The sequence below is a fragment of the Scomber scombrus genome, chromosome 4 (assembly GCF_963691925.1).
Source record: "Scomber scombrus chromosome 4, fScoSco1.1, whole genome shotgun sequence".
Lineage (NCBI taxonomy): Eukaryota > Metazoa > Chordata > Actinopteri > Scombriformes > Scombridae > Scomber > Scomber scombrus.
This window is the reverse complement of record NC_084973.1, coordinates 17,924,704-17,952,224: the sequence shown is the minus strand read 5'-3', so window position 1 is coordinate 17,952,224 and position 27,521 is coordinate 17,924,704. Positions and strand designations below refer to the sequence as shown.

Below are 27,521 nucleotides of genomic sequence, written 5' to 3'. Positions count from 1 at the left end.
CATTTTGTTCTACGAGAGGAGAGTCTCTTGATCATCGCAACAATCGTCATATTTCTCATTTACGGTCGAAATTGGCTGCATTGATTGTTTATGTCAGCGCAGACCGACTGAGACTCCGAAGAACGACTGTTTCCCCGTAAATGTGCGCTGAAACATTCACCCTTGAGTGACGGAAGAAGAACGAATCAGTCCGACCCGGATTATTGTTGATAGCTAGCAGCTAGCTCAGCAGCTAGCTGGCAAACCAGTCGAGTTCCTTCTGGAGGAGCAGCGAGAGAAGAAAGGGGGAGCTAGAGATACGGACACGGACACAACCGAGCTAAAACATTCCCCTCCCTTTGGGCGCAACATCCCGAAGGTAAATATATCTACCTATCTATCTTTATTAAGCAAACTTTTAAAAGTGCGATTATTAACAAAAACAGTAATGAATACTCTGCTGCGGGACCACCTACGGCGTTGTTAATCGGTGACCGGGAGGTAACGGAAAGCTAGTGGACTAGCCAGCCGAGCTAGCTAGGTGTGTTTTCGCTCCGCCGAGGCGCTCGGCCTCAACTGGATGTCATTTGTCGAGCCCGAGGATTGGGCCGTTGTACTCCACATCTACTCACTCAAACTCACCACCCTTTTCCTGAGCTCAGGGGGGGGGGGGGCAATTGGCTAACATTCATTAACCCCGGCTAGTGCTTCCTCGTATGATGTGCATTGCCTTCCCTTTTATTTGAGCTGGTAGCAGCGTTAGAAGCTAACTGACAACACTTAGAGCTAGTTAGCATAACTAGCTAGCTATTAAAACACGACTATTGTTGATAGCGACCGAGCTGTGTAGTGATCTTAGCTGCTATCGTAAATGGTAACACTTAACTTCGCTGTTAGCTTGGAGGACCCAGGCAGGCAACTTCTCGGCAGTAGTGTTTTTTTATCGCAAGTATTTAGCGGGCTGGAGCTGGCGTTTTAGCTAACTACTATAAACAGATAAATTGATGCTAACGTCAACTGTGCGTTAGCTAGCTGGTAGTTTATGATTATTTTGTGTTGTTTGTCTCCTTAGTGTTGTGTTTTGGTTTGCTGGAGCAGCGCTAATGTGGGCTTTTTGACTCTTATGCTGCTTTGAAATGTTTGGACTTGGAGTGCGGACTGTGCAGAAAGCTACGTTATCTCTGCAATAGTTACTTTAGCTGTTACTATTACAGATTAGTGGACTTGTTGATGTTGCAAAGGGGGAATCGTTTGATATTTATTGCTTCCCAGCCGCGACTATAGCAGTTTGGTTGCTTTCTGCAGTTAGCCAGCTTGCAGAAAGCGCACTGTGGCTGTTTGCTACTGGAGGATGCAGCCCCCCACTACTGCCGCCACCATCACAGTGCATCTGTTCCTTTGTGCTGCCTCCTGCCTGTCAGTCTTACAGCTGTCAGCCTAGCCCCTGCGCTCTGAAGGGAGAGCCTCGTAAACTGAGCATGCTAAGCTTTATAGCAGCGAGCTAATGTGTAATGTTTACAAAAAAGTTCATCTGTTGATTGTGAGTAACAGTGATGTCGTGCACACTGTTTTCCTCAATGATTGGCTTGCACTCAGGCGTGGAGGGAACTTTGTGTTAACAGATTTACATGCCATCAGTGCTGTGCTGAAGTTGCTGAAAATGTTGCATTTCCTCAATAGAGGGTTTCATATTTGGTTAACAGAGCTGCGTGCTAATGCATTTAACAATGACGGGTCATTATAAACATTAAGTGCATGTTTGACAGTGGATGTTGTGATGCTCTGTGCATGTCCTACCAACGTTACTTATTCCTGTATTTGTCCCTAAGAAGTGTAATAAGCAAATTGCACCTTACAAAGTCTGATGCAGCGCCATGTTCTCTTTCAACAGATTGTAGGAGTAGGACTTTTTATCTGAAATGTCAGTGAGTCCACCCGAGACTGCACAAAATTCTTCAAAAAGGTATGTGTGACAGAAAACAGTGGCCATGCAAATGGTTTGAATCATTGAACATTTCACAACATTGACTTGTTATGATTAACAGTAAATAATGCCTGTTTACTTATTAATTGTGAAAGTACATCAATTATAATTTTGTGTTGAGGTGAACATTGCGGACAACAAAAGGTCACTGTAGTGGCCACCTCTCCACTTGATGTAGCAACCAGGTTTATTTGTGAAGCGTGGGCCGTGTCTAGATATTCTGAAACTTGCAGCTGGCTTTTCGCTGTGTTTTTCTTTGACCCACTGTACAGTCTTGCATGAGAGGTCAAGGACATCTAACCAAAAGAGGGATTTAAGACAAATTAAGAGCAACACAGAGTCATCATTTGTGCATCACTATCATAATAAGCTGTGAGACCTGTGGTTTGTAATGATGATGAGGGGTTGACTTCTGTGGTAGTAATACAAGATGTACATTAGTTCATGGATATTCAGCCACTGGAGAATTAGAGAGAAAATAGTGGTTAAATATATTGTTAAATGTTGGTATGTACCCTCACATGGTGTAGTATTAATTACGAGAGCCAATCAGAACATCACAGCCTTATTTACTGGAGTACATTATCTCCAGGACTGTAGTATTCAAAACATTTTGTTCATGTTAATATCGTGCTGTTGTGTTTACAACTGTGTGATAATATATCCTCCATGCAGCGGTTTGCATTTTTGGGCAGCCACCAAGATGTATATTTTGTATTTGGTATCAGTGTAAATTTAGGTGTATCAAAAATCATAAGCATTCAAAGCTTTTACTATCAATATGCTGGACTCTGATAATTCATTGTTAGTTTGCCATGGCTCGCAGTGTGTAGTAACACTGTAATAGCAGCAGGATGGTCATATAGTGTGTGACCTTGTTCTCTAACCAGAAGGCCTCGTTCAGTCCTCTGTTCATTTATATCTGTGAACAGCACAAGTAAGACACCCAGCATCGACCCATGTCAATGCCAAAGTATTGGATGAAGTTATGGATCAGTAACATATAACACTACAATACAAATATTCTAGAAGTACGAATAGAAAGGCTGATTTCCCGCTTTAATACACAGCAAAGAACACAGCAACTTATCTTGATTGACAAGATCTGAGAAGATGCATGATTTGCTGCTTACACATGATGCAGCAGGCACCATGACACCAAGCCAGGCACCATATTCAGCAATGTTGTTTAATTCATTGTGCATTTAATTCTGTTGTTTTTGATAAATTCAAATAAGATGGATGATTTTATCATTTGGACTTGTGTTAATTTCTTCATCTCCCCTCTTTTCTATTTCTCTTTCTATTTAACTCCCTTGTTAATCTCTGCTTTGTCGCCCCCACTAACTGGCCGGTCTTTTTTCACCCTTCTTCTGTCCATCACTCATGTTATTTTTCTTGTTTCTCTCCCCCATCATCATCTCCTTCTCTCCAAGGTGTCAGGAGATGTGAGGACGGGTGTCGTCCATCGACCCCCGATCTACCTGTGTATCAACACACTCCCCCACCCTCACCTTCAGCATGAATGGGGATATGCCTCATGTTCCCATCACCACTCTCGCTGGGATCGCTAGCCTCACAGACTGTGAGTGACAGGCAGCCACGTTCCACACACACACACACACACACACTGTCACAGTTTTTGTTCTGCCTCTTCAAGTGTAAAATGCCAAGCTTAAATATTCTGTCTGAACAGATGTAAATTTGCAATTGTGTCTCTTGCCTTGTCTACCTTCCTCTCCTTATTTTTCTACCACTGCATACTCTTTATTCCTCACGTTTGTCTTCTACCTTTTTGTCTCTTTTTCATCCTTATTTCTTTACCTCACCACCTCTGTCCTCTCCATCATCTCTCTTTCTTCTTGTCTCAGTGTTGAACCAGCTGCCCCTCCCTTCCCCTCTCCCGGCCACCACCACTAAGAGCCTCCTGTATAATGGGAGGATAGCAGAGGAAGTTACCTGCCTACTTGGCTGTCGGGATGAGAATTTGGCCTCCCAGCTAGCCCATGGTCTCAACCAGGTCTCCACAGAGCACATGTGAGTGTATACATGAGATTGTTTACAAAATTGTGTCTAGGTCCTTGACAGATAAAAAGGTCCTCTCTGAGGATTTGAGGCCTTTTAGTGATAGATCATAGGGTCGTGCATTACTTTGCTTTAAAAATGATTGGTAATAATTGAATGGACGCCACTGTTGACTTGTGGAAATTGAGTGATGTTTAATTTTAGTTTAGCTTTTTGGATGTTTAATTCAAAGAGATGTATATTTTATGAGACAGGGACATGACGTAACACTGATAGCAGAATAAACGTTAGTGCTTAACGTATTGGCAAAATTGCTTGCCAAGAACTGTTTGTTAAATCATAATAAAACAATGTCTTAAAAGCCATTAAGGGCACAAAATAAAATCAACTCCAGTTTAGTGTATTTGTAGAAGTGGTGAGTAATGAGGCAGTTTTATCCTCATGTCATTTTATATTGTGGTATTGAAATGTTGACATAAATCCACTGAAATAAATGACCAACAAATCAATGCAAGTCATTACATTGATGCAAACATCCTGTAAATCCAATTTTCGCATGAAGCAGTTCTGCTTATTGATTTGAAAAATTGCCCATAAAGGCCTCATACAGCAAAACATTTTGAGGGTATAGCTTCTCTGTACATTGACAAAACATCTACAGGTTGATCAATGTCTTTCTTCTCATGTTATACCATATATGATTTAAAATCTCCCAACCTTACATTGTAAGCTACAAACCTGTGAAGTCAATCATGGTTTAATATATAAATACAATTTTATAATGTGACTGAAAAAATTGTTTGTGTGTGTTTCCAGAGAGTTGAAGGACAACCTGGGTAGCGATGAGCCAGAGGGAGATGCACCACTGCTGCTGCAGACCATGCTGGCCAGGAACCCTGGCATCTTCAGGGAGAAAAGTATGGAAATATCTACCTGTGCACATTATAATATGAAGACATATGACCATAAAGACGAGCTTCATTTTATTGTTGTTGTTATGTTTATTAGTAAAACATAATATATTTTCTTACTTGTTGACCTGCTGTGTTGGTGTGCATAAAGATTTCAATTTTTGTTTTCCCACCCAATTTTTTAAGCAGATGTCATGCAGCAGCCAATGGTACAACAGTACAAGATCACCCAAAATTCCATGCATAGCCCGGCCCAGTCTGCAAACTTCCAGCCGACGGCAATTTCTCCCAATCCATCAAGGTGAGTCAGGCTGGATAATTGAGCTGACTAATGTATCATGGTGTTAAAAACAGCAACTGACCACTTAATTGTTGTTAACATGTTTTTTGCATTCGTATTTTCCAGTTGCATCATAATATTTTGTAATACAACCACAATTACTCCACAGTATAATGTATAATTAAGTTATTGATGGATAATACAAATATATTGTCTGTGTGCTGAATAATGGTACTTATTCTACTGTTAACCATCCTACATCATTCTACTTGCTTGCTTACTTTGTCCTTCCCTGTTCACCGCCCCCAGCCGCTTTGTGGCTCCGCAGACTGGTTCCAGTAGTCGTTATATGGGCCAGCAGAATAGTCCAGTGCCTAGCCCTTACACTCCACAAAGCCCTGCCACTGGTTACATACAGCAGTATCCCCACCAACAACCACCCAGCTACAACCAACACCAACAGATACAACAAGGTTAGTGTGTGTGTGTGTGTGTTGCATATTCATGTGCATGCATGTAGGGACACCAAGGTTTTGTTGAATATAGATAAGTGCTTCCATGTCTCTGTGTGTGCGCACATCCATCTGAATGATTCATTGCAAGACATCAGCGCAGTTTCGGTCTTGTGTATGTGGTTCACATGCTAGCAGTGTAGTATTAGACAATTGGAAATATATAAAATTTGAATTTGTTTTTATTTCACATTTTTAAGTCACAAATAAAATCAAACATTCCAGGGAATGTTTTAGCAGATTTGTTTTGAATATGATATGTCGGGTTCTTAACTTAAGCTGGTGATAGTTTGCTGGTACAGTTTTGCTGTCTGACATGACAGTAATCTATAGCAGATGTTATCAGCTTTAAGTTAACTGTGATGATTTGGAGATTCGTTGGCAATAACTAAATAGCTTTGTCTTGTAAATGCAGTCTGATGCAAGTTTTATACTTAGGATTTGCTGTTGTGGTTTTGTTATATAACTCAGTTCCTTCATTGTTAAGCCAAAGTTTCCCTTTTCACATTTCTTTTTCAGTATATTTTACTATTTAGAATATATAGTAAAAATAATCTTTGCCATGGATCCTTGCAAAAATTTGTGTTATTTATGTTATGTGTTTATGTAAATATCAGCCTGGGTTTTGGCTTGGAAATGAATACACCCTGAACATGAATAAAATTTGCATTTGATAGCTGCACAATTAATTTTATAACAGGTTTTACAATAACTGTTCCCATAATGAAAGGTAATTGTTTGCAATAGTGTTGCCTTTAAAGTGCTTACACTGATGCATTAAATTACTTCCACTTCACAAGAAAACTATTTGACCAATAACAGGAGGAACAGGTTTATTTCAAGCAGTGATATAACAAATGTCTGCTTCCCAGCAATCTTGCAAACACGTTTTCTTCACATATGCAACCTGCAAGTTTAGTGTATATTTGTGTGTATGGTGACAGAATTTTGTGAATGAGTTACCATTTTCCTGGGTCACTTGAAACCACTCTGATTCCTGCAAACACTGTAACTCCACTTAAGCAATTAAACCAAAACAGTAAAGAAATACTTGTTCATTTTATGAGCATTTATTGGGTTTTTCTTTGTTATTTTTTTGTGTAATAATCAACAACTCACTATTAGATGATGAAATGAAATGACTCCTTCTCTTTCTTCTATCTCAAAGTGTCTGTAGCCAGTCCCATGGTTCCAGGCAGCATAAGAAATATCCATGAGGGCAAAGTATCGGGGCAGATGGCCAATGCTGCCAACCATCACTCAGACAGACATGGCACAGAGGACTACCTGAACATTGTGCACCGACTGGGCAATGAGGTAGAAATGAATGAATAAATTCATTGTAAAGTACTACCCAACCAAGGCAAAAATGTATGAATGAACAGCAAAGCCAAGGTGTTTAATAATGATATTTTTAAAAAGGGGACCTTCAATTTGCCAGAAGTTTAGAAGATTTATATATTATATATACTAAATATGCATATGTCATGCAATTGACTGAATTGACTTTACTGCAACAGATAAAAAATTCAGGCTCAAGATTTTATAAAAATGTCTCTTTAGTCATATCTTATGACTAAAGAGTAATTTCATATGATACTTTTCTAAGCAGTAGTTTTGTTAACCAACCAGGCACTGGTCGCTGAATGACACCTGTCGATCCACATATTTAGCCAATGGTGAATGTGTGTTTGCATTTGCGTCGGTCATTTCTTATTTTTTTCATAGCTTTATATTAAATGGGTTCGGTTTCTGAATTGACTCTGGTTTTGATGTGGAATCTTGATAGTTAATGTCTGTTTTGTCCTGACCGACAGTCCAAAACCCACATTTATCGTGTTTAATGCCATTGAATACTGTATAGAAACCAGAAAATATTCACAGAGAATTTTGACTTTTTTTTTCTTTAAAAAAAAAAAGATCCAAAAAATGAACTGATTAATTTAATAGATGGCAACTACCAATTAATCGACTAACTGTTGCAGCTCTGAAGTGCTAAGCAATGTGATCATCTCAGTAAGATAGGTGACATCTGGACATAGATCAGTTTGCTATTTTTGCAGCAAAAATGTGGCTAAAAGTTTAATGTGAAGCTAATTCCATGTTGGCTTATATCGATCTTGTCTGTGTATTATCCAGGAGGGTGACTCCACCATGAGGAATCCTCCTTTTCCTTTGAGGTCTCCACAGTCAGGCTGCTCTCCAGCAGGGAGTGAAGGAACGCCTAAAAGTAAGGAAACTGGAAGAGGACAGGAGGCATAGCAGTGCATACACCCCACCTGTGTTTTTTAATTTAGGGAGAATACACTTTTGGCTCTGAAAACACTCTTAATAAAACGCAAAGTGATGAAATTAGCTGAATACATCTTTCTTTTTACATACCTTTTTAACAAGAGACTTTTTTTTGTTTGTTTGCTTTCTGCTTCATCACAGCGGGTTCTCGTCCTCCACTGATTCTGCAGTCACCACCTCCCTATGCACCCTCACCAAGGGAGGGGGGACCTGACCAGAAACAGCAGCTCCAGCAAAGGAAGAAAACCCCAGCAGTGAAAGAGGAGAAAGATATGTACGACATTGTTAGCTCTCCAAACAAGGACTCCAGCAAACTTACCCTCAAACTGTCCAGGGTCAAGTCAAATGAGTCTGACACCCCAGGTATGTGTAGATTTTGGAACAGCACCATCTTAGTTGGATCTGCATTAAAAAAAAAAAAAAAAAGTTTAGTTAGTTTTCAATTGTTTTCCGAGGTCTCCCACATACAGTACAATGGGAAAGTGTGTCCAAACTTTTGACTGGTACTGTACATCCAGTTTGAAACTTATAACTTTCACAACTATCTAATCAATTAGTAGAACTAAAAAGGGGTATTCTGCGCTTCAATCTTCTAAGAACAAAAAATCTAGTGTTAGAAAACATTAACATTCAAATAAAACCCTATATAAGTGTTTTTGTTGATATCTCAGGTGAGGTTGTGCCAGGCATGGACCAGAACTCTGACAACATAGAGGCAGAATTGGGCTTTCAGCAGGTGCCTGTCCTCCAGCAAAACCTAGCCCGGCTGCAACAGGGCTCCCTGGCAGGTGGTGCTAGCGGTCTCCAGCCACCCAGTTCCCCTTACGACGAGGCAGAGTTAGACGCACTTGCTGAAATTGAAAGGATAGAACGAGAGGCGGCTAGTGAGAAGTGTTCCAAGGAGGTGCAAGATAAAGGTGTGTAGGATATCTCTAAAAATGTATGAACAAAAACTTTAAAAACTTGGAAGTGTTTTGACTTTGTTGTTTTATATTATTGTCTCTCTGTTTACAGACAAGCCACTGAAGAAGAGGAAACAAGATTCTTTTCCCTTGGAGCCAGGCGCGGGGGGACCAGGTGGCCCCACAGGTGCTCCAGGCAGTGGATCGACAGGAGGGGGCAATGCAGGCAAACTGACCCCGCAAGAGGCCACAGCAGCTGGGAACGGTGCCAGCCGACCTCCCCTCATGGTGAGCATCGATCTCCAGCAGGCTGGCCGAGCTGATGGCCAGCTCGACCCCTGTCTGGCTGCCCCTATTCCAGCCCTTGAGGCCCAACGCTGGCCCGAGGAACCAGCTAGTGGGCCTGCTGCAGTGGAGGGTTCTGACACGGCTTTGCGGTTGAAACCAGATGGAAGGCCGGAAGTCATCAAGAACAGGGTAGATAAACATGACAGCAGGAGAGATGGTCGGGAGTCATCTAAGCACCGGCATGATGAGAAGTCCTCAGACAGACGGGGAGATATGCCCAAGTCATCAAACCGAGGCGAACCTGGCCGAGACAGGGACCGAGATTCTGACAGGGACAGAAGGCATCGGAGCGAGACTGGTGGTCGAGACCGACGCTCCCCCGATGCTCGCTGCCGAAGTGACCGAGATCGGTCTGGCTTCCGGGCTTCTTCCACTGGAGAGCCCGGTCGGAGCAGCCATAGGCAAGACGGTTCCAAACCGGCCTCATCTGCCTCCGGTGCTAAACTTCCAGATTCTTTCCCTGCTCAGCTCCTGGGAGGGCATAGTGGCGCTCTGAAGAACTTCCAGATCCCTAAGGTGATCTGGGCTGACCCAAACCAAATACATACCCACCTACCAATCATTCAGCTGTCACTGCCTGCAATCTCACAAAACCAAATCACATCACTGCTCACTCGTTTTCGTTTGTGTTTTCCCATGTTTGAGCCTTTGGTTGATCCCAGAGATTGTTTCTAATTAACATATTAATCCTCACTTAACCATCGATTTAAAGTCAAAGAAACAGTTTTGATTGATTGATTGATTAAATTGTCAGTCCTGTGTGTATAATCAAGAGAAAGAATCTTAAAGAAATGCTCCACCACTGTTTCTCAGATGTTGCATGTGGGTAAATGTCTCCTGAAACCACTTAGTCATTCACACTATGGAAACTGATTTTTATCAGTACTGCCCATCCCGAACACCTGGACTCCAAAAAGCCATTTTTATGTTGACAGTCAAGCTTCCATTTTTTTTCAGCCTGTTATTTTGTTGTTTTGTTTTTAACAATACTCTATTGTCAATGCAGTGTTCAGAGGTGCAACCCACAGCCATATGCCATAACTCAGATGCATGCCCCCACCACTATTAAGTGTTAGAAATAATATTTTAACACAGCAGCTTTTGTGTGTTTACTTACAAAAAAAGCAAATACAATTTTACGTGAATTGTTTTGATGCATTACGTCCAAAACAACGGCTGCTGTTGCACTATTATAATAGAACGTAACCATAGGTTCGCTCACAGCTTCACTATGTTAAACATATTGAGCACTCAAGCAAATGACATTGCACTGTTGGTAGATGGCCATCATAGTTGGTAGCAAATCGTGTGGTGTTGGTTGTATCTGTATTTCTCTTTGCAAAATATCCCTGCAAACAGGCGGATGTATCACACAAAATATACAAACTTTGGTGTGTTAATATGTTGGCAACAATTTAAATGTTACTTCCTTGTTGATGAAACACTAGCAACCACCATCCTCAGCTTTGGCAGGGGGAAGTTGCTACCTCGACACTGCATTGTTGATGATGTACATTGTTTTGACCCTTACTCTATGGAGTAATACCGTGGAGTCTTTGTTACCAGAACAATTTTGGAAACTAACATCAGAATCACAAATCCCATGCCAGTCAGTTTGATCCATTGTTTACATTTAATACCTTGTTTTTTTGTCTGTCCTGAATTTGAAAGTGTTAATTTTATTTAATTTTGAACTTCATTGAAAGACAACTCAGAGGGCTTTCTTGACTCTTTGACTCTTCTCTTTCAGATCAAACGCGACAAGGATGGTAGCGGTTCAAACGAAAGTCAAATGTGGTGCCAGCCAAAGGTTAAACTGGAGAGGCTGGGTTTGGTGCAGGACTTTGAGAAGAGGCCCAAGCCTGTGGTGGTTCTGAAGAAGCTCTCCGTCGACCAGATCCAGAGGATCATTCGGCACAGCAAGTCAGGAAAGAACAGGCTCTCCTCAGGAAAGTCTAGCAAGAGTAAGAACAACATGCCATGGAAATGCAGGCACTTTTGTCCATTTTTATGCTTTGTAATTAACTTGAACATAATGATAACACCTCTATAATCTCTATTATGCTAGCATTGGGTGCATCCTTGAAAGCCTAATGGATTGTCATATATTTAGGTGGTATGGACCCGGCAGTTCTGAAAGAGCTTCCTCCAGAGCTGCTGGCAGAGATCGAGTCCACCATGCCCCTGTGTGAAAGAGTTAAGATGAACAAGCGGAAACGAAGTACTGTAAATGAGAAGCCAAAATACGCTGAAGTCAGCTCGGATGAAGACGCAAATGGAGAATGTGAGTCAAAATATTTGATTCTTGTCAATTCTCGCTGCTTTTCTTTGCACAAAATGCAGTTGATTAGTTTGCAAAAATATTCTCAAATGTAATGAACCTAAAAACACAAGCTTACAGTTGAAGCCTGTTGAAGACTATTGCGTGTGAACATTTAGCAGCATGAATCAGTGTCAGTCTGTTGGTCCATCATTTTGGTCCAGACAGAAATATATCAACACCTATTTGATGGATTAAAATGAAATTCTGTACAGACATGCATGGTCCAGAGAAAAATGGATCCGTGGCATTTGATGTTGTGACTTTTCTTGTGGCACTAGCAGGTCAAATTTTTCACTTCTCCTGTGAAATATCTCAACATCGACTAGATGATTGACACTTCATTTTTTTGACACACATTTATGGTGCCCAGATGACATATTCTACTGACTTGGATGATTTTTCCTGTACAATGAGGTTCTCATTTGTGGTTTTTAGTGAAATGTCTCAGCAATTATTGGATTGTTAGATGGATTGCCATTAAATTTGGTACATACATTTATGTCCCCCTCAGGTTGAATTGTAATCGCTTTTATCCCCTGACTTTTCATCTAGTGATTGCATCAGACTCTGCCATCATCCTCAGCTGTAGTTCATGTTATTGCTAATTGGCGAAAATGAGTATGCTGTGTTATAGGGCTGTGCTACATGACAATACGACAGACAATCGTGTCATATTATGCTCTATTGTTTATGTCACTGCGTTGTAAATTACACTCTGCAATATTGTTCGTTATTTGGAGTTTGTCCACCTGCCTGATTTACATTTATAAATTACTCTTCTTGGCTTTTTACTTGTGAAGCATTTATTGCACTTGGAGTACAGGCCAACTATTTATACTTTGAATTAAAATGTGCTGTATCGTGATATGAGATTTTGGTCATGTTGCCGAGCTCTAATTTGTTGGCATACATTTAAAAGCACTGATGTGCCTATGTTTATCCTCACAGAGCTGCTAGCATTGACTGGAGACTCTCAGTCTTTTTAAAGTTACTGAGTTAGTGCTACTTTTATATACTGATTTATTTTTATATATATTTAGGTCCTATTTCTTTTAAAGGATCCGTCTGAATTCTGAATGTTTTATCTCTTCAGCTGCAAGGAAGCGTCAGCGTCGAGACAAAGACAGGTCCTGGGACATGGAGGAGAGGGAGCGCCGGGGTTCAGGGGAACATCGGAAAAGCGGGCAGCGGGATGGCCGGAGAGGTTCCGGGAGCCGCTACCGAGACTCCTCCGAAGAAGATTCACCACCACCCAGCATGAGTGAAGGTCTGAATTCAAATCATGTACCACAGCGTTGCACATTATGTTTATTTTTCTTTTGAACTGTGTGTGACAGTGATGGAACTGTATACGTCTTCAGAAGTAAATGAAATGCTACAAAACATTTCCTTACATATATGACATGGTATCAGACCAGAAAGCATAGAAGTTAAGATGAAGTTTCTCTCATTCAGTTGCCAGAAAAATGAAGATGAAGGAAAAGCAGAAGAAACGGAAAGCATATGAACCTAAGCTTACCCATGAAGAGCTGATGGACTCGTCCACATTCAAGAGGTTCTTGGCAAGCATTGACAACATATTGGAGAATCTGGAGGATGTAGATTTTACTGCCATGGGTAAATATCAGAGATGATTGGCTTTCAAATAATCACTGTAGGCTAAAATTAAATGTGGATTTACAAATCCAAATACACCAGCTTCATCATGTTCTATTGTGATTTTGTTGTTGTTGTTGTTGTTGTTGTTGTTGTTGTTGTTTTTACATAATGTGTTCACTATATGTTTTCCAGCGGCAGATGATGATGAGATACCTGAGGAATTTCTACTGGGTAAACACCAGTTAAATGAGCTGGGCAGTGAGTCCGCCAAGATAAAGGCCATGGGCATCTCCAGCAGGGTAATGTGAAATATATTACAAATAAACACAGACTTTAGTTGCACTATGATGCGTAGTGACTTGTTGCTGTATCCTATGCAGGTTTAAATAATGGTCTCTGTTCTTCTAGATCCCAGCAGACAAGCTGGTGAAGCTGCTGAACATACTGGAAAAGAATATCCAGGATGGGTCCAAGCTTTCCACCCTGATGAACCATGTGAGCCCCCTTTTTCTTTTTGTGCTCATATTCTGTGCAGTTGGACTTCATTGACATGTGATTGTTAGGTGATGTACTGCAGAAATCCATAAAGAATACATGTAAAAAAGGAAAGAAATGATCACAAGTGACACAATGGAGAAACATTGATTTAGAGTTTTGTCATTTCATAAATAGGTCTTTGCTGCATTTATATAGCATATAAATAAAATGCTACACAAGGTTGCTTTGCTTGAATTAATTTAAACCTTTGGGCTCTGGATAGTGGGCTGTTGCTCTAAAATTTATTTTTTTCCTTTCCACCCTCAGGACCATGATGCAGAGGATGAGGAAAAGCTGTGGAGAGACCTCATAATGGAGAGAGTCACAAAGTCAGCAGACGCCTGCCTAACGGCCCTTAATATTATGACCTCATTGCACATGCCGAAGGCTGTCTACATAGAAGACGTCATAGAGCGGGTGCTACAATACACCAAGTTCCATCTCCAGAACACATTGTATCCACAGTATGACCCCGTCTACAGGGTTGGTCCGCATGGAGGTGAGGATAAAGAAAAAAAACAATATGTCATACTGTTGTGATCTGAGTGAAACTGACACCATTGAGTTTTTGCTATGTGGCTAATGTGTAGGTATGTGAAAAAGCAGCGTTTTGTAGAAATGAATGGTTGTACATAAAGTTATTGAAGAATCTAAGCCGAGACAATCCAGACAAACTTGTCAGGAAATTATCCCTTATGTTTGTAAATCATAGGCTGTCACTTATGATATAGCACAGAGTCCTGTAATTCAGGGAGGGTTAAATTCAACAAAGTGCCAAATTTTTGATTTACTGTAATGAAAAACCACAAATTCTTCGTGTGGAAAAAGTTGTGTAACAAAAGCTCTTTGAGAAATTAATATAACAGGATTACTCTCTTCCATGTAGGTGGCTTGTTGAGCTCCAAGGCAAAACGTGCGAAATGCTCCACACACAAGCAACGTGTAATAGTCATGTTGTACAACAAAGTGTGCGACATCGTCAGCAACATATCTGAGCTACTAGAGATCCAGCTACTTACAGACACCACCATCCTCCAGGTAAAAACTGAAAATACCAAAAAACTGCTTGGTTTCATTTATCTGAATATCCAGGGGAAAAACTGTTTGACAAAGTAAATAAACTACAATGGAAACCAGTTGATGTAAGATGATTGCTTCTTTCCTGCCAGTATCTCTTTATTCACTACAATAATCTTTTTTTCTCGTAATTTCCACCCTTTTCTCTTTTTGCTTCACTTCTCTCTCCTTCCTATGCTCTTTTCATTCTGTCCTCTCTTTTTCCCAGGTGTCTTCAATGGGAATCACTCCATTCTTTGTGGAAAATGTCAGTGAGCTACAGCTGTGTGCCATTAAACTAGTGACAGCAGTAAGTTTTGTTTTTTTTCTGTCCAAAAACTAGACGTTCAATATTTATCTGAAGATGCTTTCTGTTTTACCGACTACAATTTATCATCTTGCAGTTTACAGTTAAACATGTTCTCCTCGTGACTTGTGTGTGTGTCACCACGGATGTGTTTTTACAAAACTACTAAACTGTGAAGGTTAAGAAAACATGCCTTATTACTTCCTGCCACCAGGTGTTCTCACGTTATGAGAAGCATCGGCAGCTGATATTGGAGGAGATCTTCACGTCTTTGGCCAGACTGCCCACCAGCAAACGCTCCCTCAGGAACTTCAGGTATGTTTTATATGAATACACGTTATTTATGGCTATTAGGTGTTGAAGGGAAGATGCAAGGTGCAAACTAGAGGCTTGACTATTGTTCAGCCACTGATGTAGCAGAGGTGAACATTTCCCAGTGCTAGAGTGTCTTCCTTCTACCTAGTCCATTACTTTCCTGAATTATACCCATGATGGTGATATATCTCGTATCCCTATCTCTAAAGGCTGAATAGCTCAGACCAGGATGGAGAACCAATGTACATCCAAATGGTGACAGCCCTGGTGCTGCAGCTCATCCAGTGTGTGGTCCACTTACCCAACGACAAAGACGTCTTTGATGAGTACGACAGCAAGGTAAGAGAGCATGTTCATTCGCAAGTGTATCACACGTCTATACTAATGTACATTCACAGATATATATCTTCTTTTTTTTTAGCACATTCACACATGCTGTTCAGGCTAATCTCACTGGTTAATTTTTCTTTTTTTAGGTGGATCAAGATGTGTTGATAACCAATTCGTATGAGACAGCAATGAGAACAGCACAGAACTTCCTCTCAGTCTTCCTCAAGAAGTAATTACTTTCATTTCCATACTGCCCTGTGTGCTGTTTATTCGTTGACTATAAAGTTGTATTGTACTGTACATGCAGTACTTGAAGTATTAATCCTTAAGGTTATCTCAATATATCTCCACAAAGAACGCATTAGAAAAAAGCTGAAGAAATACTATTTGTGCTCATTTGGAATATTCCTACCGTCCCAAATTTCAGCTGTGTTACTGCCTTCCGCAATCAGCAGAAATGGGCATTAAAGCACCCTGTGCATGCTGGTACTGCAGGAGATACAAACAATACAGAAATGCTATGTCAAAATATTGCTTTAGAGCACATAAAATAGCCAAACACTTAACTGGTTTTGAGATCTATTCTACTGGCTAGTTGACCCTAATTTCTCTGTTATTCTGTCCTTGCCTTATGTTTTTCCTCCTCTTCCACTTTCCTTCTCGTCTCCCCTCAGATGTGGCAGTAAGCAAGGAGAAGAAGATTACCGGCCATTGTTTGAGAATTTTGTCCAGGACCTGCTCTCTACAGTTAATAAACCAGAGTGGCCGGCTGCAGAACTGTTGCTCAGTCTGCTTGGGAGACTACTGGTTAGTGTGACAGAGCTCTTTCTTTGAACTGTATTTAAAGTTTTTCCAAGAATAGATAATTGAGAAGCCTTTTTAACACTTAAGTGGTTACAACTCATCATTTGTTAAAGGCATCCTCCGATCGTGTGCATTCTTTGCATTGTAAGCAAAGAACACACATGTTCAGTCATGATTTTGTGACATAACAACAACAACTGTGCATTTCTTGCTGATGCCTGTTCTTGTGTTTATCCCCCTCCTCTGTCTTTGCTTTCATCAGGTGCACCAGTTCAGTAATAAGCAGACAGAGATGGCTCTGAGAGTAGCATCTTTAGACTACCTAGGCACAGTGGCTGCCCGCCTTAGGAAGGATGCAGTAACCAGCAAGATGGACCAGAGATCTATTGATCGAATTCTTCAAGAGGTAGAGAAACCATTTCCCTGTTAATGACTGCACTTTGAATGTACATGTGTATAGTTTATCTTTGGATATTGATTGTCCTCTGAATATGTGAATTGTACTTTTTTATAATCTTCATCTCTGGTTGTATAGTCTCCAGGTAGTGATGAGACCCAGCAGCTGCAGAAGGCTCTGCTGGACTACTTGGAAGAGAATGCTGAGACCGATGCTTCACTGGTGGTGGGTTTACATTAGACTGTGCAAGTGGTGACTTTAAACACTGTTTAATGGGGTACAGTCATGTACAAAGTGTCCTGCGTATGTCAGATAAGCATAAAAGTGAAAAACATAAAACTGTAAGCCGTAAACTCACAGCACAATCTGTTCAAATTACTCAACAGTGCACCTCATCTTTCTCTTTATTCCCCCTGTTTTTTACTGATACTAAGCCGTCCTTTCTTTTAATCTTTTTCTGTAGTTTGCTAGAAAGTTCTACATTGCCCAGTGGTTTCGGGATGCTACCACAGAAGCCGAAAAGTCCATGCGGAACCAAAATCCGAAGGATGAGGACTCATCAGATGGACCACAACATGCCAAGGAGATGGAGACCACTGGTGAAATTATGCAGCGTGCTGAGAAGCGCAAGAAGTTCCTGCGCAACATCATCAAGACCATGCCAGCTCATTTTGCCACACTGAAGTAAGCACACGTGAATGTCTCAGCAATGGACTCAATATCAGTCATATAACATTGACCTATTTGATAATTCCAACCTTTCACGCTTGCACTGTCCTGTCATTGTGTTTTTTTGATATCACAGTTGCCTGTCAGTTACAGACTCATTGCCAGTGGTATGACTTTATAATCTTATAATATTCTCCTTTTCTCTCCAGAATGAACTCTGACACTGTGGACTATGATGACTCCTGTCTGATCGTGCGTTATTTGGCCTCCATGAGGCCGTTCGCCCAGAGCTTTGATATTTATTTAACACAGGTAAGATTTGAATATTCTTACCATATGTATTTAATTTTTTTAATGACCCACAGCAACTGCAGAAAATATCTATATATCATACACACAATATATATAGTCCAAGTGTTACTAAGGCTGTTTCTGTAATGTAAACTTCTGAACTGAAAAAATAAAAAGTCAGTCTGTGGAATCATAAATGAGTGTAATTGTTTTTTTAAAATTAGATCTTGCGAGTCCTTGGGGAAAGTGCCATTGCTGTACGAACTAAAGCCATGAAATGTCTGTCTGAGGTTGTGGCTGTGGACCCCAGCATATTGGCGAGGGTATGTGTGGATCTGTGGTTTAAAAACAATGTACTGTGCCTGATTTTTCTGTTACTTTCACATACTGTACGAGTACGTATGATGCAGACTGTCTTCACCTGTATTCCTGACATATTCTTGCTCTGTTAAAACTGTAAAAAATGCCAGCGTTATTTTGTAGTATTTTTTCACTATGTTGACACTCTTCTCTCTTTTTCAGTCGGACATGCAGCGTGGTGTCCACGGTCGTTTGATGGACAACTCCACAAGTGTGCGAGAGGCAGCTGTAGAGCTGCTGGGCAGATTTGTGCTCAGCAGACCCCAACTCACTGAGCAGTACTACGACATGCTTATAGAGAGGATACTGGTAAGTTGCCCGCTTGTTGCCCACTCATGCATGATAATACTAAAGTTATTGTTTTGTAAGTTCCTGGATCTCCATTTGGAATATTTCAGTAAATATGAAAATGTAAGTATGTGCTCAGTGACCAAAAAAAATAGACCACTGTTGATACTGGCCTTCTCTCAACACTGTCTGAATGCATCCTGTGTAGACACAGTGCTAATTGCATATTTTGATATTAACCACTGTATTGTGGACTAGCAGTTGATTTTTGTGGCCCTCACTGCCTGATTTCCTATGTTAGTTCATAAAGAGCCCCTTTTACATTGTAAACTTTCTGATGATGTGTCTTTGAGTTGCGGTCAATTGTGTGTACACTTCTTGAGATGAGAAGTTTTACAATTAAAAACCCTTTTCAAACTTATTCATGGTAAACCGTTAATATTCAAAACTAGTGTGAAAATGTTACTTCTATTGCCTGTGCCTGTTTAACACATGCAAAGAGTAGTGGCAGGAAAGGTGTTTTTTCTCGTCACTGAGTGTACATGGGTAAGCAACTCAGGAGTTTTCAAGTTGGTTAAAGTTGTCTCTTACTTTGGTTGTTTCAGGTTTTATTTTACACTATTGAAATAATTAATCGTATAAGGAACAAGTTTAATAGCAGGATGAACGCATGTCATTAAAGCAGCTTTGTCATATGTGCTATTAATTTTGAATTGCAATCCAACACAAAAGCTTTGCACTTATCTTTGTACTCAGCATCTGAGAAGTGAACACATTGCTGTGCCTGTTGTCATGGAAATGTTCATGAGGGTTCATGTGAAGTTCATTCTTCATTTTAGTCTTATACTGCCACTTATTGGAGGAAAAATGCTATTGCACCCCATGCAGGCATTTGTAAATGAAAACAAAAGCCTTGTTTTTGTCACATGTTTACAGGATGTTGCAAAACCTTTATGGATTGAGTTGTTGTTTGTGCACAGGACACTGGTATCAGCGTGAGGAAACGGGTGATCAAGATTCTCAGAGACATCTGTCTGGAGCAGCCAACCTTCACTAAGATTACTGAGATGTGTGTGAGGATGATCCGCAGGGTCAATGATGAGGAAGGTATCAAGGTATGGATGCATTTGATCAATCTGCTCCTTTCTCTTCATTTAAATAGTTATGAGACATTACTTCGATTATTTTCTCATTTGTATGCCTATTTTGTTTGCATTCATTTTTATTGTCATTAATAGAAACTGGTGAATGAGACATTCCAGAAGCTGTGGTTTACTCCAACTCCAGCCCATGACAAAGAGACCATGACCAGAAAGATCCTCAACATCACTGATGTTGTGAGTTCAGCTGACGTAACAGTTTGTTGTATCCAATAATAACAATAATAAACATCAACAAAAAGCTTATATCTTTCATCAGTCTGATCTTGTATCATTTATGTTTAATTTGATTACTGTGTTCTTCATTGTCACATCTGATTTCTTCCTTAGGTGGCAGCGTGCCGAGACACCGGCTATGACTGGTTTGAGCAGCTTCTTCAGAATGTAAGTGTTTTGTTTTGGTCTCACCTGTTGGACAATATGACAGTTTCTAAAACCCGCTATAATCAACATTTTCCCTCTTGCTCTAGCTTCTCAAGTCTGAGGAAGATGCATCATATAAGCCGGCCAAAAAGGCCTGTGTTCAGCTAGTCGACAATCTGGTAGAACACATCCTCAAATATGAGGAGTCTCTTGCAGGTATGTTAAACCATATGGAAGTGTACTTGCAATGAAACACAACTTTTTTTCTGCAAAAAGCAATCTGTAAATTTCATGAGTAAAAGTCATTTTGTTTTTTTATTTCCTCTGTAGAGAACAAGGGTGTAAACTCAACACGGCTAGTTGCGTGTATCACCACCTTGTACTTGTTCAGCAAGATCAGGGCCCAGCTCATGGTCAAACATGCAATGACCATGCAGCCTTACCTGACCACAAAGTGTAACGTAAGTGGCATTCATTTAATGAACTTAATCAGAATCTGCCATAATTCAGGTGTGTTTATGTGTTTTTGAGTGTTTGTTCATTTGTTTCACCTTTGTTGTAATAACTTTTCTGATTGGTCATCTTTTAGAGCTTACCCAGTAATGAGTGTTATATTATCCTCCTTGCAGACTGCCAATGACTTCATGGTCATCTGTAACGTGGCAAAGATATTGGAGCTTGTGGTACCTCTGATGGAGCACCCCAGTGAAACTTTCCTTGCCACCATCGAGGAAGACCTCATGAAGCTCATCATCAAATACGGCATGACTGTGAGTGGCAGTGGCTTTTTAGACATTTATATTGCACACACCACTGCAGGTTTACTCTGAAATGTAATCAGTGTTTAAGCATAGAGATGACATGATGGTCATCCTCTCTCCAGGTGGTCCAGCACTGTGTGAGCTGTCTTGGAGCTGTTGTTAACAAAGTCACGCACAACTACAAGTTTGTCTGGGCTTGCTTCAACAGATTCTATGGTGAGTTATATCAGTAGACACTTTCATGTCATATGTGCTGTTTTTGCAGTCTGCCAAAGTGAAAAAAGTCAAATGAATAAGAGAATACCCATATAATACTAACTGCGATATTTGTTTCTACAGGTGCACTTAACAAGCTGAAGATTCAGCATCAAGAGGATCCAAACAGCACAACGTTAGTAGCGAACAAGCCTTTCCTACTGCGGTCGCTCTTCACTGTGGGTGCGCTAGCCCGACACTTTGACTTTGACCTGGAGGAGTTCAAGGGCACCAACAAGGTAGACAACAGTTTGTTTTATAATGTTTACAGTTTCAAATTAAAGCTTGGAAAAGTAGTGCCAAACAGCCACTGATGAAAAATCTTACTACAACTGCTGCAATGACCAAAATTTGTTTAGATTTGGAACCAAAGCCATTGATTTATCACCCTTACTGCTGCTGTCTCACATTGTGTCTTATGTATTTTATGTACAGGTTGTTATCAAGGAGAAAGTTCTTGAGCTGCTGCTATACTTCACCAAACACGAGGATGAGGAAGTCAAGACCAAAGCCATCATCGGCTTAGGTAAAAACATCACTTTTTAAATGATGAGGATTAAAAAATGTAAAAGTCACCATATTTTTGCCTTTCATTTTTTAACGATTGAGCCTTAAGAATGATTGCCAGCATGATATTTACTAGAAATTATCAAGATTTTCTCATCCCAGCAGTTGGAGATGGAAACTGTATCAGGGTTCTCAAGATGTCTTTGCTGTTTTACTTCCTTAGGGTTCCTCGTAATCATGCATCCCAGCCAGATGTTTATGCCAGAGGTGAAGACCTTGTACAATGGCATTCTGGCCGATGCCTCCTCTTCCATCAACCTCAAAATCCAGATCCTCAAAAACCTCCAGACGTACCTTCAGGAGGAGGACACACGGATGCAGGAAGCTGATAGAGAATGTATGGAACACTGTGGTTGTTGCTGTTATTTAATAGAGTTGTGATTGTGAAACTGTTTAATACACAATGATTAATGAAGTGTTGATTTTATTATATGTACATTGCAAAAATGCATTGTGTTACATAAATACAAATATATATTGGCTAATGAACAAATCGTATTTTGTGTCCTTGCAGGGAAGAAACTCTCAAAACAGGAGGATCTGAAGGAGATGGGAGACATATCTTCAGGGATGAGCAGCTCCATTATGCAGCTTTATCTGAAACAGGTGTTGGAGGCGTTCTTTCATACCCAGTCCAGTGTACGGCACTTTGCTCTCAACGTCATTGCTCTCACACTCAACCAGGGTCTCATCCATCCTGTTCAGGTAAGCAGTGACAGCTGGAGAGACAGATTTTGTAATTAAAGCATAAAGCCTCTTGTGAATTCCAGACATTCCAACTTTCCCGGAAGTTCCCGCATATTGATAGCGGCTCTCTGACGTCCGCAAATGAGCTACAATCTCCTGGAATCTGGAGTGAGCGAGCAAGAGTGCACTGTAGAGAGTGACTGCGCGCATGCGTGTATGTTTGTGTGACTATAAATGCAGCGCGTGTGAGAGCAAAGCGTCCTTATAGCTCTCTGTTGCCGCTGATCAGACCGATCGCACCCCCCCCCCCCCCTCAGACCGACACCAAGTGTAACCCCCCTCTGAACGGACCTCCCTGAAATGAGTTTTTGCAGGTTGGGATGTCTGGAATTCTTTGGAAACAGTGGACTTTTATGTACTTTTATTTTAAGTATAGTCAGATGTCTTTTCCCAAACAATTCTAATTCTCACAGAATAAGTAGAAAATGTGTCAATATAATATCAATATTGCAATATGAGACTAAATGATATGTAGAATAAATGCCACTGATTTTCTTCTGAAAATACACTTAACTAACTTGTAAGTATGTTAAACATCAATCACACACCAAAACCATTATCATCACTGCCTTATGTCAAATAGATCTTAACCTGGCTATGGTGCATTTCTTTTGGAAGTCAGTGAAAGAAAGACGCAGCTTATTTTTATTGCTAGCCTCTCAGTTTAATACAAACTACTGTCGATTGTCTGGACACATTAACATCACAAAAATAATTAAAGTCATCTTTTTAAGGCCAAACTATGTAAAAACAGGCATGTTTGTGTTGCTGGCTTGTCATTAAAAATGTAAAGTATTTTATCAAACAAACTTCACATTTCACTCAGTTCTTCTGATAACTTCGGCATCATGTTTCACAAAGCAGAACTCTGATTTAATAAAATCACATTACGAAATTTGTTGCATGCTGACTGGCTGTGTTACAAATGTCAAACAGTACCATTACACGTTTGTTCTTTGGTCAGTTCTCTTCTTTTAGTTTTTGCTGATCTGCACCACTAGCAGCCATAACCATAAAATGAAATTCTCTAAAAAAAATTTAAAAAAAATCTGATTTCTTTTAACTGGCTAACATACTGCACACTATACAACTTTGCCTAGAAAAATGTAAACATTGGGTCTTCTGGTCTGCTATACATGGTTTCATCTGATTTGGCAGGGAATTGGAGATGGGGACAGGCAATTAGAACAACTATAAAAGAAACAGCCAGTTTTCTCACTCATGGTCTTGTGTGCTTATGTATGTGATATAGAGGCATCAGTATTAAATTGAGACTGTTTCTTAACCAGTTAAAAACTCCCTGTGGTCATTTAACACATCTCTTTTATCCTATCTGCACAGTGTGTGCCCTACCTCATTGCCATGGGAACAGACCCTGAGCCCAGCATGAGGAACAAAGCTGACCAGCAGCTGGTGGAGATTGACAAGAAGTACACAGGATTCATCCATGTGAGTTTCTTTTCTGTTGAGCTCAATAATTATTGCACCAGCCAAACTTTTTTTTACCTGAATGAGGAAATAAGGAATACCAACTTAGCCTATCACTTATCCACGAATAACATTAGTACAGCTTCCTTTGTTGCCACAAAAGGCGTTGTACAACCATCCAGACTTGGATGTGGAAAATCAGCACAGTTCCCCTTAAAATCCATCACTACAAACGTTGCTGCTTTGTTGCATTTAGTTGTTGTTGTTTATATGGACCTTTTAGTTGTGCTGGAGAAATTCTCTAACATGTATTTCAAACTCATTATTTTCTTGGCATTTTCCCATTGTAGCAGCGGTCTCAACATCTCTCTCAACTGCTGAGTTTGTAACACTTCCTCCTCACTGTATCTCTTCCCAGATGAAGGCAGTTGCTGGAATGAAGATGTCATACAATTTGCAACAGGCCATTGAAATGTCTCGTAAGACCATCATAAGAGGTTTTAGACAGGACGAGACCCACTCAGCACTCTGCTCCCACCTCTTCAGCATGATCCGGGGGAACAGGCAGCACCGGAGGGCTTTCCTCATCTCACTGCTAAACCTCTTTGATGACAGTTCGGTGAGTAAGCCTCCTCTAATTGTATAGTGGTGTTGACTCATTGAACACATGCCAGTTTAAATGTACTTCGGGCTTTCCAACAGTATTTGTTTGTCAGTTGTCTTGGAAAGAAATGTGATAAAAGGTGCAAATATTGTATATGACAAAACTTGTAAGGCTGTGTGTGTGTATACATATACAACAAACACTGTAGAGTTATGTCGTCGAGTAGGTTAATTTAATAGTATGTATAACAGTTCTTATAAGCAAATTGTGTAATGTGTGTTTATACCAAGGATTTACCCTCAACCTTGCTCTTCTGTCTTTTTTTTCTTTCTGCAGAAGACAGAAGTAAACATGCTGCTGTTCATTGCGGACAACCTGGCCTGTTTCCCATACCAGAGCCAGGAGGAGCCTCTCTTCATCATGCACCACATAGACATCTGTCTGTCTGTGTCTGGCAGCAATCTGTTGCAAACCTTCAAAGAGGTAGGATATTATTTTTCAAAGTACCTCACATCAAACCTGTAGTTGGGTGCATGTGTCTCTTCAAGAAATATGGTTGAAAAAAATCCTGAAAAGCACATTACAGAAAAAAGAACTAACTAAGTATTAACATTATGGTTATGTTTTCTTTTGTCTCTCTTCAGCTTCTGTTGAAGGAGCCCAGGCGTAAGGAGAAGAAGCCGAAGTGGAAGCATACGTCGGATGGGGAGGATGAAGAGGAAAAAATGAATTGCGACTCTCCCAGGAGCAATGAAGACGAAAACGGCAACAGTGACGACGATGTGGTACGGCGGCCCAAAAAGGCCAGAAAACCAGTAGAAGACTCAGAGAGTTCAGAGTCTGATCTGGAGGATTTGAAGGTGGACGATGCGGAAAAAGTAATGAGGCTCCTCCCAGACAATCCCTCAGGGCTCTTGGACTTCGCTAATGCAGTTCAGGGCATCCTGTTGCTACTGGTGCTCAAACAGCATCTGAAGAACCAGTACGGATTCTCTGATGGGTAAGAGCTACAACACATGTGTCTGCCTTTATGTAAAACAATATATCTGAACTTTTTAGTATTTATTAGTTTTACTACTTCTGACATTTTTCTCTTTTAACAGTAAAATTCAGAAGTACTCCCCAACGGAGTCTGCCAAGGTGTACGATAAGGCAGTGAACAGAAAAAGCAATGTTAGCTTCCACCCACGACAATCCATCGACTTCATCTCCAACAACTTGGCTCACGCCACATTGACAGGCGATGTCAAAAGGCGGATTGTCAAACAGTACCTAGATGTAAGTAATGAAGATACATCAGGTTTTGGAGTCATTGACAATATTTTCTATACATCAGTAATAGCTGCTTTTTATACATTTGTTGTGTTATTTTCTATCTTCTCATATACATCAACATTTAAAGACTCAGTGATTTCCAATCATCTGAAGAAGACATTTTAAATTAAAAAGTTTGTTTCTTTTTCAACTTGGATATGAAATGAATAAAATAGGAGGAGTGGATTGGCTGTTGGCGCACAGTATTACATGAGATTCTGCTAAGTTTAGCCTGAGGAAGCATAGCAATGTGCAGATGCCACTTGTTAATTATACTGTACATGACCTTTACTTGTCTGGCATCTGAGTGATATGTGTGCCTGTGTCTGCTCAGAAAAAGTTAAGCCCATCAAATAATTTTCAAGTCTGTCAGCTTGCACCCCAACTCCACTCTGTCAAACTTATTTCTTAGAGGTTGATGTGGAGTGTGAAACTGAAAGTTATTTTTTGGTCTTTTCACTCAACACAGTTCAAGGTTCTGATGGAGCATCTGGACCCAGACGAGGAGGATGAAGAGGGAGAAGCGTCTGCCAGTGCTAACATCAGAAACAAAGCCATAAACGCCCTACTGGGAGGCATGGGCCCCATATCAGGACCCAGTCCACGCAATCAGGCAGGACCAGAGACAGATGATGACTATAGTGATGGCGATGAAAGGACCCCAGGGGTGAGATATATAGAAATACATGTTTATAAAATACATTTTTAAGATGTGAAGGAAAATATTGCAACTGTTTTTTTTTAACTTCTGTCCTCTTTGCAGTCCTCTCGAAGGTCAAGGCGAGCAGGTGACCCCTCAGACCCCGGCCGGATGAGCGAGACAGTGGATGCTATGGATGTGATCGCCCTTTTCTGCCCCAAGTACAAGGACCGGCCGCAAATTGCTCGAGTCATCCAGAGGATGTCCAATGGATACAGCATCCACTGGATGGCCGGCTCCTATTCGGGGCCCTGGGCAGATGCCAAGAAACGCGATGGCCGCAAACAGGTGCCTTGGGTGGACACTATTAAGGAGTCGGACATCATTTACAAGAAGATTGCCTTGACCAGCAACCACAAACTGAGCAACAAAGTAGTACAGACTTTACGCTCACTGTATGCAGCGCGGGAAGGAGGGGCTAGCTAATGGCTCCCGTGTGGGTTTTTTTTTTTTTTTTTTGTTTTGTTTATTTTTGGTCCCCCTGCTCCATTTCTACTTTATCGAAATCCCCTTCCTCCCTGCTCCTGCTCCTCCTCCTCAACCTGCCACCTCCAACAACACAGCCAAACTTCACTGGATTCCTACCCTCCTCCTCTCCTTCCTCATTTTTGTAAGAAAACACAAGAGGGCAAGAATATTTGACACTACATACTTTTACATGAGTTATTCTTGCAAAAATGAAATGACACAAAACATAAGACTTATTATATTAGAGGGACTGCTATGTTTTGTTTGTGTACAAGTGCAGAGGATAGAATCCAGAAGGCATTAAAGGAATAATTCACCCAAATTATCCCTTAAAATGGTTATCAGAAAAAGAGACCTGGAGGGAAATGTTTTGTCAACATTGTTGTGGGAGCTCCTTCGCTGTTGTGCAGCAGATTCTAGTCGCTCATTTCTACTCCCACTGTATCATAGTTTAACACGACAAAAAACTAAAATGTTTATATCTCTGAAGACAAAAAAGCTGTAAAAAAAGAATAAAACCTTAAGTGAATGTTGGAAATTAGTCTTTTTGATGTTCTTATTAAAGTGTTTTTGGAGTTTATTATACTACTAGCACCCTGATGGTTTTCCTTTTAGCTTTTAGATATTTGAAAGAAAAAGAAAGAA

General features: G+C 40.6%; 1 protein-coding gene across 4 annotated transcripts; it reads left to right on the top strand.

Annotated features, from left to right (window-relative positions):
* The first annotated feature begins 32 nt into the window (after positions 1-32).
* On the top strand, positions 33-27,521 carry nipbla (NIPBL cohesin loading factor a). 4 transcript variants are annotated; one of them, XM_062417439.1, is made up of 49 exons: positions 33-358; positions 1,871-1,942; positions 3,400-3,548; positions 3,835-4,000; positions 4,805-4,905; positions 5,089-5,200; positions 5,489-5,652; positions 6,860-7,008; positions 7,831-7,921; positions 8,125-8,346; positions 8,655-8,900; positions 8,998-9,749; positions 10,984-11,197; positions 11,347-11,517; positions 12,650-12,823; positions 13,012-13,173; positions 13,348-13,454; positions 13,564-13,650; positions 13,960-14,191; positions 14,579-14,730; positions 14,978-15,058; positions 15,270-15,370; positions 15,580-15,709; positions 15,847-15,929; positions 16,375-16,507; positions 16,767-16,910; positions 17,040-17,126; positions 17,365-17,585; positions 17,780-17,882; positions 18,086-18,184; positions 18,384-18,530; positions 19,490-19,624; positions 19,748-19,846; positions 20,000-20,053; positions 20,140-20,248; positions 20,363-20,493; positions 20,662-20,802; positions 20,916-21,009; positions 21,133-21,287; positions 21,484-21,574; positions 21,779-21,952; positions 22,130-22,320; positions 23,704-23,811; positions 24,209-24,409; positions 24,731-24,877; positions 25,039-25,394; positions 25,498-25,672; positions 26,178-26,375; positions 26,472-27,521. In XM_062417439.1, exons 3-49 carry the CDS (start codon positions 3,485-3,487, stop codon positions 26,832-26,834), a joined length of 7,617 nt encoding a protein of 2,538 aa, XP_062273423.1. In that variant the 5' UTR covers positions 33-358; positions 1,871-1,942; positions 3,400-3,484; the 3' UTR covers positions 26,835-27,521. The 4 variants fall into 4 exon arrangements, with proteins under 4 accessions (XP_062273423.1, XP_062273420.1, XP_062273421.1 ...); XM_062417436.1 differs by having other exon boundaries at positions 5,086-5,200; XM_062417438.1 differs by lacking the exon at positions 33-358 and adding an exon at positions 821-853 and having other exon boundaries at positions 5,086-5,200.

Coding starts and splice junctions, on each gene's coding strand:
- nipbla (XM_062417436.1), top strand. CDS start 3,485: ATGAATGGGGATATGCCTCATGTTCCCATCACCACTCTCGCTGGGATC. Junction 17,586..17,779: donor GCTCATTTTGCCACACTGAA/GTAAGCACACGT, acceptor TTTTCTCTCCAG/AATGAACTCTGACACTGTGG. Junction 20,249..20,362: donor ATATGAGGAGTCTCTTGCAG/GTATGTTAAACC, acceptor TTTCCTCTGTAG/AGAACAAGGGTGTAAACTCA.